The 15797-nt window shown below is 58.7% G+C and overlaps 1 protein-coding gene across 1 annotated transcript; it reads right to left on the reverse strand.

Annotated features, from left to right (window-relative positions):
• Positions 1-538: 538 nt before the first annotated feature.
• Positions 539-14960, reverse strand: TNFAIP8L1 (TNF alpha induced protein 8 like 1). Its single transcript, XM_040629545.1, has 2 exons — positions 14866-14960; positions 539-2940 (listed from the first exon to the last, which is right to left on the reverse strand). The coding sequence occupies exon 2, from the start codon at positions 2933-2935 to the stop codon at positions 2375-2377; it is 561 nt and encodes a 186-aa protein (XP_040485479.1). The 5' UTR covers positions 2936-2940; positions 14866-14960; the 3' UTR covers positions 539-2374.
• Positions 14961-15797: the final 837 nt, after the last annotated feature.

The raw sequence follows: 15797 nt of genomic DNA on the forward strand, positions 1-15797 counted from the left end.
CCGGAGATGGATGGCCACCCAGGGCCCCCTGCAGAAACGAGGAAGCTGGAAACTGACGGGGGTGCCATAGAACCCGGGGCTGCCGCGGGGCACGTGGGCCCAACCCCAGCAGGAGGGACGGATGCGACCACGGTCAGCCTGGAATCACTTACCACTTCCAAACCCCAGGGGGCCAGCAGAGCCGATAGCTCCCTTGTCCCGGGACACGGCAGGACATCGGATGCAAACTAGTCACCCTTGCCCCCACCAGCCATTTGCGGGCATCTTTCTAGACCTTTCAGGTAAACTCGAAAAGGAACCCACCCTGGCCTCCGGGCCTGTGGTCATGATGAGCTGAAGCCTCATTTGGGCGCACACAGGCCGAGCTCTGCAGGCCCGTGCATCCAACCTCCCGGCACCCGCGGGAGCGGAACTTGAGCCTGGCAGCAAGGGACCACGGGCGTGTGACGTTACATGCAAGCTCGGTTTGAAAGGCGGGAGCCCGGCAGGGCAAGAGAAAGCTGTCAGCACCAGCAATTTAACCTCTAGTCCCACATAATACAAATGGAAGATGTGTGCTTTTATTGAAATAGTTCTGTAGTGCTCTTTGGTTTTTCTAAATTAAATCTCAAATTTATGAAGAGTCAAGACAGGTCGGACAGCCCAGCAGGGTTCCAGTACAAAGCATTGTGCACATAGATGGATTCAGTGTGCAAAGCCGAGGACAAAGGCTTTCTTTCCTCTGGGGCTTCTCGGGTGCTCAGAATGCACGTTTGTCCTTGAGCATGAATATCTGTCTCCTGATGGAAGATGAGGGCCGGTTTTTCTTAGTGGCATGGGGCAGAGGTGGGCAGAGGGCCTGGCTCTCAGGCAGGAGCATCTTGGCTTTCTCAGGGAAGCAGAAACCCAACCAGAGAAAGGCCGTCCTGCATCTGGGGCAATAGTGCCCTGTCGGCCAGTGCAGCGGGACAGGGGGAGGCAAAAGGGCATGGTGGGGACTGCGGCAGGCCAGAGGGGCAATGTCGATGCAGCAGCACTGGCGGCCAGTGCGGGCTCAGGCAAGTTGCCGAGAAAAACTCCACATCTAGATGGGTACATGCGATTTCCTTGACTAACGCCAGGTGTCTCAGACAATGGATGGGGCCGACCACACCCATCTTCTTGCCTCCAAAGGCCTGCAGGCCTCCTGTTTGAAAGCTTTGCCCCCCAAAGCCGTTCCTGCACAGCTAGTCATGAGACCTCATCTCCCCTCCCCCACCCCGCAGGTGCCCCAACAACCTTCCCAGCCCTGCCGGGTGCACCTGCCGCAGCGCTACGGAGCCGGCCAGAACGCATGCCCCTCTGAGAAGCAAGAATCACAGCTACACCCACACACCCCACGTGTCCGTCTGCGCCGAGTTGAGAATCACTGCATCCTCCAGTGTTGCCAAAGTCAAAACTGGTCGAGCATTGCTTTCCGAGGTCTCGTCAAACCAGCTGTTGGTCTACCAGCACACGTGAGATAATCATCTTAAAATGGGCGTGCATCTCAGACGGCTTTACCCTGCAGCCCCGCGTCGGGGGCTCACTCTGACCCCTCCCACGTGGGAGTCAGGGCTGCCATTCCAGCCCCTTCGAGGCGTCCTCACTGACAGCAGCCACCCAGCGCTCTCCGTGGCTCCCGGCGCTCCTGCCCTGGGGCTGCTGGAGCCGAGTGCCCCTGGCCCAGTGGAGGCAGCAACAAGAGATGTGTTCCCTCTTGTTCGGAGGCCAGAAGGATGTGATCAGGGTGTCCACTGGGCCGGTTCCTTCCGACGGCTGTTCCAGTGTCTGCCCCCATCTTCACACGCTGCCGCCTTCTGTCTGCATCCGAATGTCCCCTTCCTACAAGGACCAGGGGCCCAGCCCTACTCCAGCGTGACCTCATCTGATCTAATTACATCTGCAACGACCTTATTTCCCAAGAAGGTCACATTCAGAGGTCGTGGGCGCTACAACTTCAAAGAATTTGGGGAGACGCAGCTCATCCCATAACACTCCCTCTCTTCCGGTTCACCATGACCCCGTCCCGAGGAACAGGCAACACTGTTCCCATCATTAAGTGACGAGCGCCAGCTTTCAGAGGCATCTGGGGGCTGGAGGGGTGGTGCGGGTCAGGTCAGGTCAGGCGGGCCTGGGCAGGCAGCAGTCGGGGTGCCCAAGGAGGCCAAGGGCCGGCAGGCTGAGCTCTTCTTCTCTGGAGATGGGGCGGAGGGAGAGGCGATAAGAGTCCCTAAAACCGCTGCTTCCCATGGATTAGCATCCTCTCCAAGGGGACGGACACCTGCCCCGGGGATTTGGCCAGCATCGGATGGGAGAAAAAGCGTTCTAGAGCCGCCCCCGCGCCCCGCCCCTGCAGGAAACCCAGGCCCAGAGGTTATATGCTGTCCTCGTCCAGCATCCTGGTGAGGCCCTCGCAGATGCGGCGCAGGTGCGAGCGGTAGGGCTCCGCGGGGCCATAGAGCGCCGCCAGGAAGTCGCAGTCGGCCAAGTGGCCAAAGACGTGGTTGATGCGGCCGTGGGACTTGGCGGTCAGGTGCGCGCCCACGGCCTGGTGCAGCAGGTCCCGGCACTCGTGCAGGGCGGCGGCCAGCACGCGCCGGTCGAAGGTGAAGTCCACCTGGTGGAAGCTGACCGCGGTCATGGCCAGGCGGCGCGCCCTCTGGCGGAAGCGCTGCAGCAGCGCCAGCTCCTCGCCGCCCAGCTGGCCGCCGCGGAGCAGGACGCCCAGCTTCACGGCCACCTTGACCAGATTCTTGAGCACCTTCTGGGCCTCCTTGCGGCTGCGGGTGAACTCCTTGGTGGCGCGGTACAGCTCGTCCAGCACCTCGCTGCTCGTGTCGTCGATGAACACGGCCACGGTGGCCTTGGACGCCATCTTGCTCAAGAGCTTCTTCTGGGCCTGCAGGGCCAGGCTCTTGGTGCTGAAGGCGTCCATCGGCCCTGCCAGGAGGAAAGGCACACAGGCGTCAGTCCCCACGGCCCCGGGGCCTTCCAGGGACCTTCCTGGCGGGGCCCCTTGTGTTTGCTGCCACGTCATCCCAATCCGTGAAATGGGTGCGTGCCACTGGCCCAGCCCCAGGGCAGCCGCACCGACACGAGCCCGCCGTTCCACAGACCTGCCGGGAAGCGCCTCCTGGGCGCCAGGCCTGGGTGCAGGGTGGAGGCGTGTCAGGGACACGTGGCCCGTGCTCCCCTCAGAAGCTACAAGATGCCATCGCCTGGGCACCCCGAGAGGCAGGGGTGCAGGCAGGCCTCCTGGAGGGGGGCAGGTGAGAAAGCGGGCAGAGGGGCACGTCCCAGACCGACAGAGCTTTACACTCCGCAGCCTAGAGGAAGGACGTTCTGAGTAGCTAGAGCACGGCACAGAAACAGGGCAGGATACCCACGTGGGAAGGCTTGTGGAAAATTCAGTCACACTGAAAAGGTGGGGACCCAGGGGACCCTAAGGGATCGAAGGGAATTCGTTTCGAAAGAAAAGGAAGAAGGAAGGAAGAAAAGAAGGAAAAGGAAGGAGGGGAGGAAAAGGAAGGAAAGGGAAGGAGGGGGTAAAGTCAAAAGAGTGAATGCATAATGGTGAAATCTGGGCAGGATGTTCTCCAGTCCCCCAGACCCACCATATCCTTGCTGTGGGCCGAGGAGGGGGCTCAGGGTGAGTTCTCACAGGCAGATTCCATCCCCGGAAATCCAGCTTGTCACTCCCCACCCCCTCCTGCAGTTCAGTAGGACGGGGGCCCCAGGCCCTGGCTGTTTAGGGTGGAGGAGGCCAGTTATTACCAATTCCCCGGGCTTACTGTCCTGGCGCGTTTATAGCAGACAGCCCTGAGGCCCTCGTCAAGCGAGGAATGAGTCAGGTGGGCAGCAGCCTGGGCTGTGGGGCCCGGGGGTAGGGGGCACGTATGAGGTTTCTGGAAACACATTGCTCCAGCGATGCCTCTGATCTGGACACTGACTTGTGACAGCTCCCGCCCAGGGAAGGGCCGGAACAGTGGCCAAGGGGAGCGGCAGGCCAGCTCTCGAGGAGCAGTGACCAGGACTCTGACTGCAGACTCTGTCCCTCACACCTGTCTCCACGGCCGACTTGCAGATGCCCCGAGCTCTGACGCCGCCCCTCCAACCACGTCCTTCCAGCGGTGCCAGAGTTCTTCCCAGCCTGCACATCTGGGCATGAGCCTTCCCTTCTGAGGACCAGCTGGCAGCTCCCACAGCTCCCGGGACCAGGCCCCACAGCTCATTCGGGTGCCTGCATCCTCCCCGGTGAACTCCTCTTCATCCCCCCAGAGCCCTGGTGCCTGAGCCCCTGCCTCTTCTCTAGGTTTTGCCCCTCAGCTCAGCTCGGTTACTGCCTCTTCCGGGAAGCCATCCCTTAACCCCCAGACTGACAGTGAGGCACTTCCTCTGGGCTGCGCAGTGCCCCAGGGACCCCCGACACTGCTCTGCCCATCCCCACGGCCTTCACTCCCCAGCCGGTCGGCCTCACCCTAGCGCACGGGGGAGGCGAGGGGCCTGCTTCCTTACCTGCTGTGTCTTTGGAGACTCCCGAAGAATGAACGAGGCGAGCCTGAGACCCACCCCCGCCCTCACCCACGGCCCCAGGCCCTGGTAGAATCCACCCCCATCGCGGCCCCAGGCCGGCCAGGCCAGGAAGGCCACATGTGTGCCCAGCTCGGCCCCCAGAGCCCCCACAAAGCCCGTCTTTGTGTGAGCTCACACCCTGAGAGAAGTCCCACCCCCTGGGCTGCCCCCTCGTCTGCCCTCAGAGGTCAGGGTGGGCACGGGGATCGCAGGACTGCCTTCCCTGCCCCCACACCGTCACCAGCGTGTGGGGCTACGTAGGCCTGGGCCAGAGCAGGGGTGCTGCTGACTCGGCACCACGTGGCAGGCCCTGAGCCGGCAGCGTGTGCCTGTTTCATCATTTCCGCCAGGTAGTAGGCTGGTTGCCAGTTTGCTGAAGAAATTACACAGGCTCAGAGAGGCTGAGCCACCTCCCCGAGGCCATACAGCAATACAGCAACTGACTGCCTCTTCGGGCCTCTCTCCACCTTCCCCATTTGATGCCTGCAAATCACCTCGAGTTTTCAGGGGCCAGGAGCTGTTTCAGTGACAAATCCAGGCCCAGTATTTCGGACCTGCTCCCGGATCTGACCACTTAAGCAACATAACCGCCCTGTGCCTCAGCTTCCCCATCTGTAAAATGGGGAAGATTGAACTAACCCTGTCCTAGGGCAGGAGCTTGTGGCCAACCCCAGTGCCCCCTTCCCTGGGCAAGGGGCTGCATGCCACCGCCTGGAATTCTGCCATTCACCTCCCTGAAGGCACAGCCCTACTTCTCCGTGAGGTTCTCTGGAAAAAGGGCAGCAGCAGCTTCAGGCTGGCCGCTTGGCACAAAGAGTACCTGTGCTTCCCAGATGCCTTCCCACCAGTTTCTCTAGAATGTTCTATTCCATTCCCTGTACCAGGAACCCTCCTCTCCCTAGTACTCATCCTATAAACTGCTCATCCAGGTCTCAGTGTTGCAGTCCCCTCCTCCCGGAAGCCTTCCTGGGTGTGCCAGGCTGGGCCAGGGTCCCCTTGGCTCCCATGGTGCGCTGGGCATGCTCCATTTTGGACTTGCACACCTTGATTTCGCTGTTCATCTCCCTGGCCTGACGGTGCAGGCAGGGGCTGGGGCTCCCTTGTTCACACGGTGCCTCCGGCGGTCCGCCCAGGGCCTGGTACACAGCAGGCGCCCCTTAAGTGTCTATTGAATGCATGAGGGAAAGGATGTCCACAAACAGCAGTAACAAGAAGGAACCCCCAAGGCTTTGGGGTCAGTCCCCCAGTTTACAGATGGACCAACAGGCTCAGGGAGAGAAAGGTCTTTCCCTGGACCCCAAGCACCCTGGATCCCAGGTCTTGCTGCCTATCTCGGTCGCCGTGTGACCCTCGGGGACGGGGGATGGGGGCTCTGTCCCTCTCTGGTCCTTGGCTTTCCAATCTGCAAGTGCTGGTTGAGTGTGCTGGTTCCGGAGGGTAGCTGGGCCCACAGCAGGACCTCCCTCCTGAGCCCAGAAGGAAAAGGGGGTGGGCGGAGGCAGCTGCAGCCTCCCTCCGGGCCTCCACACTCCTAACCCCTCCAGCCAGCCCCCAGACCTGCTAACACCTGGGCCAGCCCAGCTGCATGACCCCCCTCCTCCCCGACCCATTGTTCTGCCAGAAACCCCCATCCAAGCAGGCAGACAAGGAGATGACTGCTTTCCCGGGGGAGCGGGCCAGGGACGAAAATAAACCCCGGCCGGCCTTCCTTCCTGCACGCTCCCCCAGGTCCGAGGGCAGGCAAGCCAGGAGGTGGCCAGCCTGCGCCGCGTCAGCCTTCCTGAGGCAGGGCCTTCCCAGGAACTGCTGAGGGGTTCAGGCCAGATGGGCAGCGTCCCTGGTCCCTGCCCACCGAGTGCCCGAATGTCCCATTATCGTCAAAGCTACAAAAGCCTGCTAAAGGATCAAGGGCTTGGCTAGAACGCTCATTCAGTCACTAGTGAGCATTTATGGAGCACCAACTGTGTCCCAGGCACTGGGGATACTGGAATGACCAAAAGAGATCCTGTCCCTGCCTTCTAGGGGATTCCAGCCTTCTAGACCCAGGCCACCTTATTACAAAATAATTTGGGGCCCCCATTTCCCCGAAATGGAATCTGCCCTGTCTATCCGCACCCACAGGTGTAAAAACAAAATAGGGGGCACCTGGCCGGCTCAGTCGGGAGAGCATGTAACTCTTGATATTGGGGTTGTGAGTTCAGGCCCCATGTTGGGTGTAGAGATTGCTTCAAAATAAAATCTTCAGGGGCACCTGGGTGGCTCAGTCAGTTAAGTGTCGGCCTTTGGCGCAGGTCATGACCCTGGGGTCCTGGGATCAAGCCCAGCATCAGACTCCCTGCTCAGCGGGGAGTCTGCTGCTCCCTGTCCTGCTGCCCCTCCTCCCCGCTCACGTGCACCCGCCCTCTCTCTCTCTCTCAAATAAACAAAATCTTTTAAAAAATTAAATTAAATATTTAAAAACATAAATAAATAAATAAATAAATAAATAAATAAATAAATAAAAACGGTAGAAAGGTGGCGGTCTGAGGGAGACTGATCGGGGAAGGGGTCTGGAACATCCCATGTTTTGTGTCTCGATCCGGGTCTGTACAAACGTAAAAAGCCATCAAGCTAGATGGTCGTACAACCTGTGATTATGCTAAAACCCAGCAAACTGTACATTTTCCAAGGGTGGATTTTATGGTATGTGAATTATATCTCGATTAAAAAAAAAATCTAATCTTTCTCCAAAAAAGAAACATAAATGGCCAACAAGCAGCTGGGAAGATGCTCGACACCACGGGCCACTAGGGAGATGCCGGTCAAAACCCTAATGCCCTCGGCTCAGCCCGTGCAGGACGGCTGCCGTCACGGCAGCAGGCGGCCACGAGAGACGGCAGCCCCGCCCGGCTGTGGGCAATGAGAAATGGGGCAGCTGCCGTGAAAACCAGTGTTTTGGCCGTTCCTCAAACACACACGGACTTAGCACGTGACCCAGCAATTCCACTCCTAGGTATCTGCCCGGAAGAAATGAGAACATGCGTCCACAAACTCGCACACGCCCGCACGCGGTAGTATGGCTTATATGTCCAAACAGTGGAATCGACCACGTGTCCATCAACGGGTGAAGGGACACACACAATGTGTCCCCCACGCACAGGCACATCCCTTGGATGTGAACAGGGGCGAGGCGCCTAATGCGCTGCCCCGGGGACGGACCCGAGCCCACGATGCTCGGGGAGGGAACCAGACACAGAAGGCCCCACGGCGTGTGAGTCCACGTGTGTGACACGTCCAGACCGGGCTCATCCACAGACGGGAAGGGGGCTCGCGGGGGCCGGGGCCTGGAGGAGGACAGTGTGGGGAGGTGACTATTGATGGGGATGGGATTTCTTTTTGGGGAGAGGGAATGTTCTGGAAGTTGAGCACTAAAGCGGTGAATTTTATGGTATGCGGGTTATATCTCGTGAAGCTGGACGCTTACTCTCTATATTAAGTATATATTTTATACCTCTCTGCCCCTTACTGTATCTGTTTTATGCCTCGTTTTTTATGCCTCATATTTAAAATGTGAAATAAATTTAACACTTGAAAAAGCAGGATTTGGCTCCTACTGGAGTACAAACAAATAAAAGGAGTTTTAGAGACACACAAGGTGATATTTGTAAATCACTTCCACCTTGTCAGGCACACAGTAGGCGCCTAATAATACATGGCTGATCAAAAAGAATTTCCCGCCTTAGAAGCTCAGGCCCCCAGCACTTGGGGACACTGCAGCTCTGTGTGGGGCATGGCAGCGAACAGGTAGCCACCAGTTCCTATCGAAAACAGCTCCACCTTTCCCTCAGTTTACCCAGGAGTGACATTTTGGGAACAGTCACTGGATATTAAAGCCATGCAAAACCCCACTCAACGGTTTATGTTTCTGGCAGAACATTAGGAAGTCGCGGGCGCCAGGCGGCTACTCAAGGCACGTGGCTGGATGCCTGGTGTCCCTGCTCCTGCCCCCCGACGTCAGAACATCCCGTTGTCACAAGCAAAGAGAAAGCCCTCCAAATTTCCAAAATAGCCCCCTAAGAGGCATCTTCCTTGCTGGAAGGAGACGCCAGAGACCAGTGAACACAAAAACAAACAGGACCATTTCAGGGAGAGAGAAGGGCCAAGGAGGACGGGGAGTGACAGCCAGGGACAGCAGGTGCCCTTGGCCAGGATGGTCAGGAAGACCTCTCTGAGGTGGAGCTGCCAAAGCTGGGACTGGAAAGACAAGGTCTGGGGGGAAGGTGAACTGGGCAAAGGAAACAGCTGGTGCAAAGGCCCTGGGTCAGGACTGTGCCTGGTGTGCTGAAGGACAGCGAGGAGAGTGAAGGCCACTGTCCGTGTCCTCCCACAGCCCTGGTATCTCCTCACAGGGACCCCGGACAGGCCCATGCCCTTGGGGGCAGCTTTCCCATCTGTGAAATGGGCGTCCAGGTACAGAGTCCCCCTTGGCTCTGTTGACTCTTGCCCTGCCCCCCACATTCTTCTCCAGAACTGTGGAGCCTGGTCCACACCTCCTCTGCCAGCCCCACTTTGTCTTTTGGACTCGGAACTTTGTCCTCATCCTCGGTTTGGACAGTCCAGCTCCCAAACGCCCTGCAAACTGGCCACAGACCCTGACCTCGAACCTCTGGGCTGCTCTAACATCCTTTACCTGCAGAGGCAAAGACAGGAGGCAGGACTGTCCCCAAGCCTCCCCTGAGAGGTGAAGGGCACACACCAGTGAAGGGCACCCTCCCAGTGGACCCTGTTCTTTCCAGTCTCTTCAGTTCCCAAACCCAGGAGCCGGGCCTGTCTCTCCCCTGTTAGAGCCACACCCCCTTCCATCAGTCTCTCTGTTGCTCAGTGGGCTCCAGCCTCGCCCACCCCCTCACTTCACACGCTGTGCCTCTGCCAGGGGTCAGGAGCAGGGGGCGTTCTCAGCATCAGGGTCCCCCCGCTCAGAGACGCTTTCCCTGACACCCCCAATCATTCACTCCTGGTCTCCTCCACCTCACCTCGTTTATTTGTGACAATTCATTGTATTGGCCTGTTGATTCACGACTTAGGCTTCCTATGCCAGGCTCAAGGCCATGAAGGTGGGCAATGGGTCTGCCTTAGTCCTGGCGGGGTCCCCAGTATGCAGCCCTGGGCATGCAATGGATCCTCACTATGGATTGTTGAATGACTAGTTGATTACTGAATGCAAATTGAGGCACAGGTAATGTGGAAGGGAAATGATGTTGGAAAGCTGCCCAGGCCCTGTTTGTTGGGAGGCCCTGGTGGTGGGGGTGGGGAGACTCCTCCTGGCCCTCCCCCACCCCACTGGGGCCAGAGTACCCTGCAACCCCCTCCCCCACCCCCTGTGCATTCCCAGGACAGAGTCCCGCTGGGGTGGCCCCTCAGCCCGCATGTTTCTGGTTCTAGACACGGGCACGGGGGTGACAGTGATCCTGCGGGGCGGGAAATCCTCCTTCCCAGGATCCTCACTGCCGCTCAGCTGCTCCGTGAATGTTGCATCCCATTTGACACGTGCTGGAGAGGTCTAAACTGCCAGCTTTCCAGAAAAAAATTGAAATGTACACATACATGCACATACATATGCTTATCCCAATATAAAGCGTGCCACGCCATTTGTAAACATAATAAACTACACGGAACTCTCGGGTCAAGTCCCCACAGCCAAATCGATTCCCCCAAAATGCTCTCGGTAGGTTTCACCACCCGGGGACAGGCCGCCGGAGAACAGATGTGGTTGACAGACACGTGCAGCTCTGGGCACGGATGTTGTCTGACGTTCTCCTTTACGGGAACAAGCCAGACTAATGTGAACCATGGAGAATGAGAACTGCGCTCACTGGCAACGAGAGCAATATCGGTACTGAGCCCGATGGCAGGTGTCCCCAGACCGGAGAGCACCTCCCCGATGCTCTTGTGCTTTTCACAAGGAAACCGCTGTAGACCCAACACACTGTTGAGTCTAATTCTCATCACTGGCATTCTCTTCATCACTTCCGTGAGTTCTACCAGGAGTTGGCAAACCATGGCCCACCGCCTGCTTCTGTAAATAAAGTTTTATTGGCACACCGCCCCAGCCATTCCCTTCTATACCATCTTCGGCCGTTTCCACGCTATCACGGCGGCCTTGGGTAGACGGGACGGAGAACTGTACGGCTTACAGAGCTGAAAGTATTTATTCTCGGGCCCTTCATAGAAAAAGTCTGCCAGTCCCTGGTCTAGACAATCAACAGGACAATACATCAAACCCCCATGTGTAGCACGGGTATGGTTTCCACGGCGTGCCTGCTCCTGCCATGGCCAATTTCAAGCTTCCAACTTGATGTCAGCGAAGGTGGGGCTGGGAAGAGCTGCTCACCATTTCCACCGACCACCTCCGATAGACGCAAATGACCTCAAGACCACAGAGCGTAGTAAACTACGGTAGAATAACTAGGAAGTTACGATTTTTGAGTATTGATGACCTTTGCCTTTTTATGAGTTTTATCAACATATGATTCACGCACCATAAAATTTGTCCTTGTGCAACTATCTCCATTATCTAGTTCCAGAACATTCCATCTCCCCAAAAAGCAGCCCCATCCCTATCAACAGTCCCCCCCCAGCCCCCCACACCCACAAACCCCCTTCCCTTCCACGGACGAGCCTGTTCTGGACGTGTCACACACGTGGACTCACACCCCGTGGGGCCTTCTGTGTCTGGTTCCCTCCCTGAGCGTCGTGGGCTTGGGGTCCGTCCCTGGGGCAGCATATGTCAATGCTTCACTCCTTTTTATGGCCAAATAATATTCTGTGCCCTTGTTTTAAATATAATGAGAGCTCATAGTCTGTCATTTTTAATAATGGCTGTGTGTAACAACCCGGCTGTAAAAATTCCTGACGAGGCAGCGAAGGGCTCTCGTGAGCGGGGCTGAGCCGGCGGCAGCAGGCCCCGGGCCCACGGGCAGCCTGTCCCCACCACATGAATTCTTCATGTCTCCCACAAAGGGTATCAATAATTAATGGACCTGCACAGCAGGGCTGGGCCAGCTGCTCCATCTCCCCTCTCTGAGCCCTGGCTGCGGTGGCCCAGGGTGGCCTCAGGGGCCCAAGGCCTCCGTCCACAGCAGCAAATGCCCCCACCGTCCTTGCTCCCGCACGAGACCCTGTGCCGACACCAGGGCCCCCACGGCGTCGGGTTTTTATCAGTCACCACTCACACCCCACAGTCGATCCCGATGTGAATAATGCAAAAGGAAGAGAGGGATCTGCTTGTCTGAGGGGCTTAGGGGCCTCAGTGGTTCTCAAACGGGGTTCTCAAACGGACCACCTCAAGGACAAGCCGGGTCTGGCCACCTGCCGGGTGGTAGGGGGAGCTGGGACACTGCCAGCTATGGTCGGACTTCCACCGATGCCGGGCTTGGGCGCCAAGCAGGGCTGTTGGGAGTGCAGAGCCCATCCCCTACATAAAAGACCAGGCCAGGGCGAGGGAAAGATGTTTCACAGCAAGTGGAGGAGGCTTTGGGGTCATTGGCAGCAAGGTGGATACAGCGCCTAGGTGAGTCCCAGCTCCACCCCCCTCTCCCCTCGCCACTGCCTGAGTCCTAGTCCCATGAGCCAGGGGCCCTCCGCCAGGGCTCCCGCTCTCACACTTCCCCATCCGTCCTCCCTAAAGATGCCACCAGAGGGCGCCAGTGAGCACCTGCGTCTGGACCCACTTCCTCTGCCCACAGCCCTCCACTGCTCCCCTTTCTGGGGTAAAAGCCCAAATTCTTCCCATTGCCGGCAGGACCATGCGTGACCTGCCCCCACCCCCACCCCACCCCCTCTGCTCTCTTCCCCCCACTCACTCTGTTCCATCACATGGGTCTCCTCACTGTTCCTCCAAAACTCCAGGCCCAGGCCTGCCCCAGGGCCTTTGCATGGGCTATGTCCTCTGACTAGAATGCCCTTCCCCTCAGGTCTCCACATGGCTGTTTTTTCTTGTCATTCAGGCCTCAGCTCAAATGTCACCGCCTCAGGAGTCCCTCCCAGATCCCCCATCTAAACCGCCTTCCACATCCATCTGTCTCTCCATCATCTTCGTGCAGTTACAATGAAGCATAATGATATTTCTGGATGATCACCTGGGTTTCCCAAGTCCAATCTGTGAGCAAAGTGAGGGAGGGCACCGGTTCAGCCTTGGTCAGTGCTGTGTCGGAGGCACCCTTCCCCAGGCTTTGGCTCACAGTAGGTGGTCAGAACCTGTTGAGTGAATAAACGACCTCCAGCACCAGAGGGGCGTAGAGTCTGAGAGCTCATCCAAAGGCCGCACTGTTCAGCCAGGGAAACTGAGGCCCAGAGAGAGACAGAGATAGCCCAAGTTCACATCATAGTGCAGCAAGAGCTCCTCTGGAGTGGGGGCTCCCCCAGGTAAATGCTCCCCAACTTCCACTACCGCATTGGACAGAAGTGGAAGTTGAGGCCTGGAGAACAGAGACTTGGAAGATCCCAAGGCCTTGGCCAGAGGAGCTTCCAGGAAAGCTCAGGTGGGGGTGGGGGTGAGGGGTGCCCAGGGGAGGTGCACATGCTGTGTCACTGGCCCAGGTCTGCGCATCTCTGGGACCCCCCTCCCCTGCCTCTACACCTCTACCACCTGGGGCTGTGGAAACTCCCCCCATGTCTCTACCACCTGGGGCTGTACCCGGACAAGCTTCAGCCATTATTCAGCATCTGCCTCTGGGCGGGGACACTTCCGGCACAACAGCTGGAGCTTTGTCCTCAGGCACCCTCCCCTGGCCCCATTAAACAGACAGGGACACTGAAGCGTCTTAAACCCACCACATCAGATCACCAAGCAACCGAAAGGCTCTTGTCCTACCCAGGCCTCAGATGAGGAGACAGGCTCAGAGAGCATCTGACCTGCCCAAGGCCACACAGCAGGAGGGGACACCATAGGGTTCCCAACCTGCACCTGTCTGACTCATCTATTCACTTAGGGACTTCCCACCCTCATCAGAGCAGGGTTCAAGCCCCCCACTAGCAGCCCTCCAGTGGTCTGGGCACTCACCTACTGCCAGCATGCCAGGCCACCAGGCCTTCCAAGTGGGAGAAGCACAGCCCAGGTGTTTGTGTGTCTGGGGCGACAACTCTTTGTTCTGGTTTCCATAGGTACAGCGTCCCTCGGCCGGCCCCTCTCGGCTCCTCCCAGCTGCCCAGCCCTTGCCTGACAGTCCCTTGGCCCAGCCCATCTAGGCAACTTGTTATGTTTTAAAGTCAGTGCCCATGGACCTGGCATGGCAGTTGAAGGAACAGCCCATGCAGAGGCCCTCGGGCAGGACCATATCTGGCATGTCGGAGGAACGCGGAGGTTGGTATGGCTGGAGCAGGTGAGGGAAGGGGAGTGAGGGAGGGCCAGGAGGAGACCTGCAAGGCCCACATTTCTGCATTTAACCTGGAAGCAGCCCTCTCTCCCAGGGAGTTATGTCCCTTCCCATTCTACCGACAGGACACTGAGGCTCAGAGAACCCCATCACTCGTTTTGGGTAGCACGCTGAGTGGCGGCATAAGAGCCTACCAGTCTGATTGCAGGGTCTGAACTCCACAACCACTAGGCTGAATTGCCTCACCCCGCCATGGCCACCCCCAGGGCATACCACTCCCCTGGCTGGGCTCAGATATGCTCAGGAAGCAACCTCGGAGGCCTGTTTACAGCTGGGGCTGTCCCTCCTCCAGGAAAGACCCCAGGGGTAGAGGAGGTGGTGATGCACACAGATCTAGGTCAGGTCACCCGCCAATTACCTCGGCAGCTACAGTCCCAATTCATAGCTGACAAAACTGAGGCCAAGGCTTCAGGCCACTGGGGAGCTCCCAGGTGGCCAGTCTGGGTGGGCCTGGCCATGGCTCTTCCTGCCGCCTCGACTAGCCAGAAGCCACACACATTCCCATCACCACACCTTTGGCCAGGCTGCCCACCACCTGGAATGCCTTCCCGACTTTGGAATCTGGGCATCTGGCCCTAGCACCTGGCACCCTCCACGGTGAAAGGGGCAGAGTCCATCCGAGTCCCCATGGGGGTGGGCGGACGCTGGTCCCAGAGCACAGCCCCACGCTTGGGAGGGCAGTTCAGACCCCTCCGTCTTCCCCTAACCCATACAGCAGGAGAGTGACGGGGACACAGAGGGAAAGGGAGAAACAGGGAAACTCAGGCAGGAATACGGACAGGCAGCGGGTGCAGGGGCATGCGGCCGAGAGAGACAGGGCGTCCAGGTGGTCCCCCCAGGTTCGCCGAGATGGGGGCGCGCCCCGGCATCGCTTCCTCACCTGCTCTCCGGGGCCTGTCCGTCGGTCCGACCGTCGGGGCTCCGTACAGCCGCCTCCGAGGGGCCGTTGCGGCTGCCGCGGGACTCGCGCGGGAGGACTGGGAAGGGACTGGACGGGGCGGGGCGGGGCGGGAAGCTTGACCACGCCTTCCAATTGCCCCGCCCCCCGACGCTGCCCCGCCCCGCCCGCTCCGCCCCCGCCCGCGCGGAAAAGACCTGAGAGGGGACGACAGGGGGGGCGGGCGGAGGGCGTGGAATAGGCCAATGGCAGTGCCGGCGGTGTACGAAGAGGCCAATGAAAGCAAGTCATCAGGAGGGGGCGGGGTCTGGGGCGGAGCCAAACAGCTCGGGGGATTCCTCCGGAATCGTGAAATGGGCCGGATGCGGTGTTGGGGGTGGGGGGGGCGTGAGCCAAAGAAAGGAGAGGAAGGAGATCCTGAGTCAAAAACAGAGAGACCCGGTGGGGAGGGGGCAGGCAGAAAGAGACTGAGAGAGCCCAAAAGAAAAACAGACCAACTCTGGCCCTGGGCAAGCCCCTTCCTCCCTCGGGGACTCACTTTACCCACCTGGGTAAAGCAACTGGGGCCGAAGCGTGTTTCTTAAAGTACAGCCCCTCAGAACCCTTTATATCAGAATCACCTGAGAGCCCCTTAAAAAATGCAGGTTCCTGTAGCCCCAGATGGGCTGAATCTGATGCAAGGTTGAAGATAAATCTCCCCGGGCTCAAGTAAATTCTCAGGGGAGGTTTGAGGCACTCCCTAGGTGGACAGACCCTGGAAACCCCACCAGGGCACTCCCAGATCCAGCCTCGATTTCCGTGGGAATGAGCCGGCAGAACACGCAGGAGCCTCCTGGCCGCCGGCGGGTGAGGTGGCTGGGCCAGCTGCCCCCCCCCCCCCAGGAGGATGCAGCTGTGAGTCCTGGGAACGGGGC

This window comes from Ursus maritimus, unplaced genomic scaffold (genome assembly GCF_017311325.1).
Source record: "Ursus maritimus isolate PB19 unplaced genomic scaffold, ASM1731132v1 scaffold_14, whole genome shotgun sequence".
Classification (NCBI taxonomy): Eukaryota; Metazoa; Chordata; class Mammalia; order Carnivora; family Ursidae; genus Ursus; species Ursus maritimus.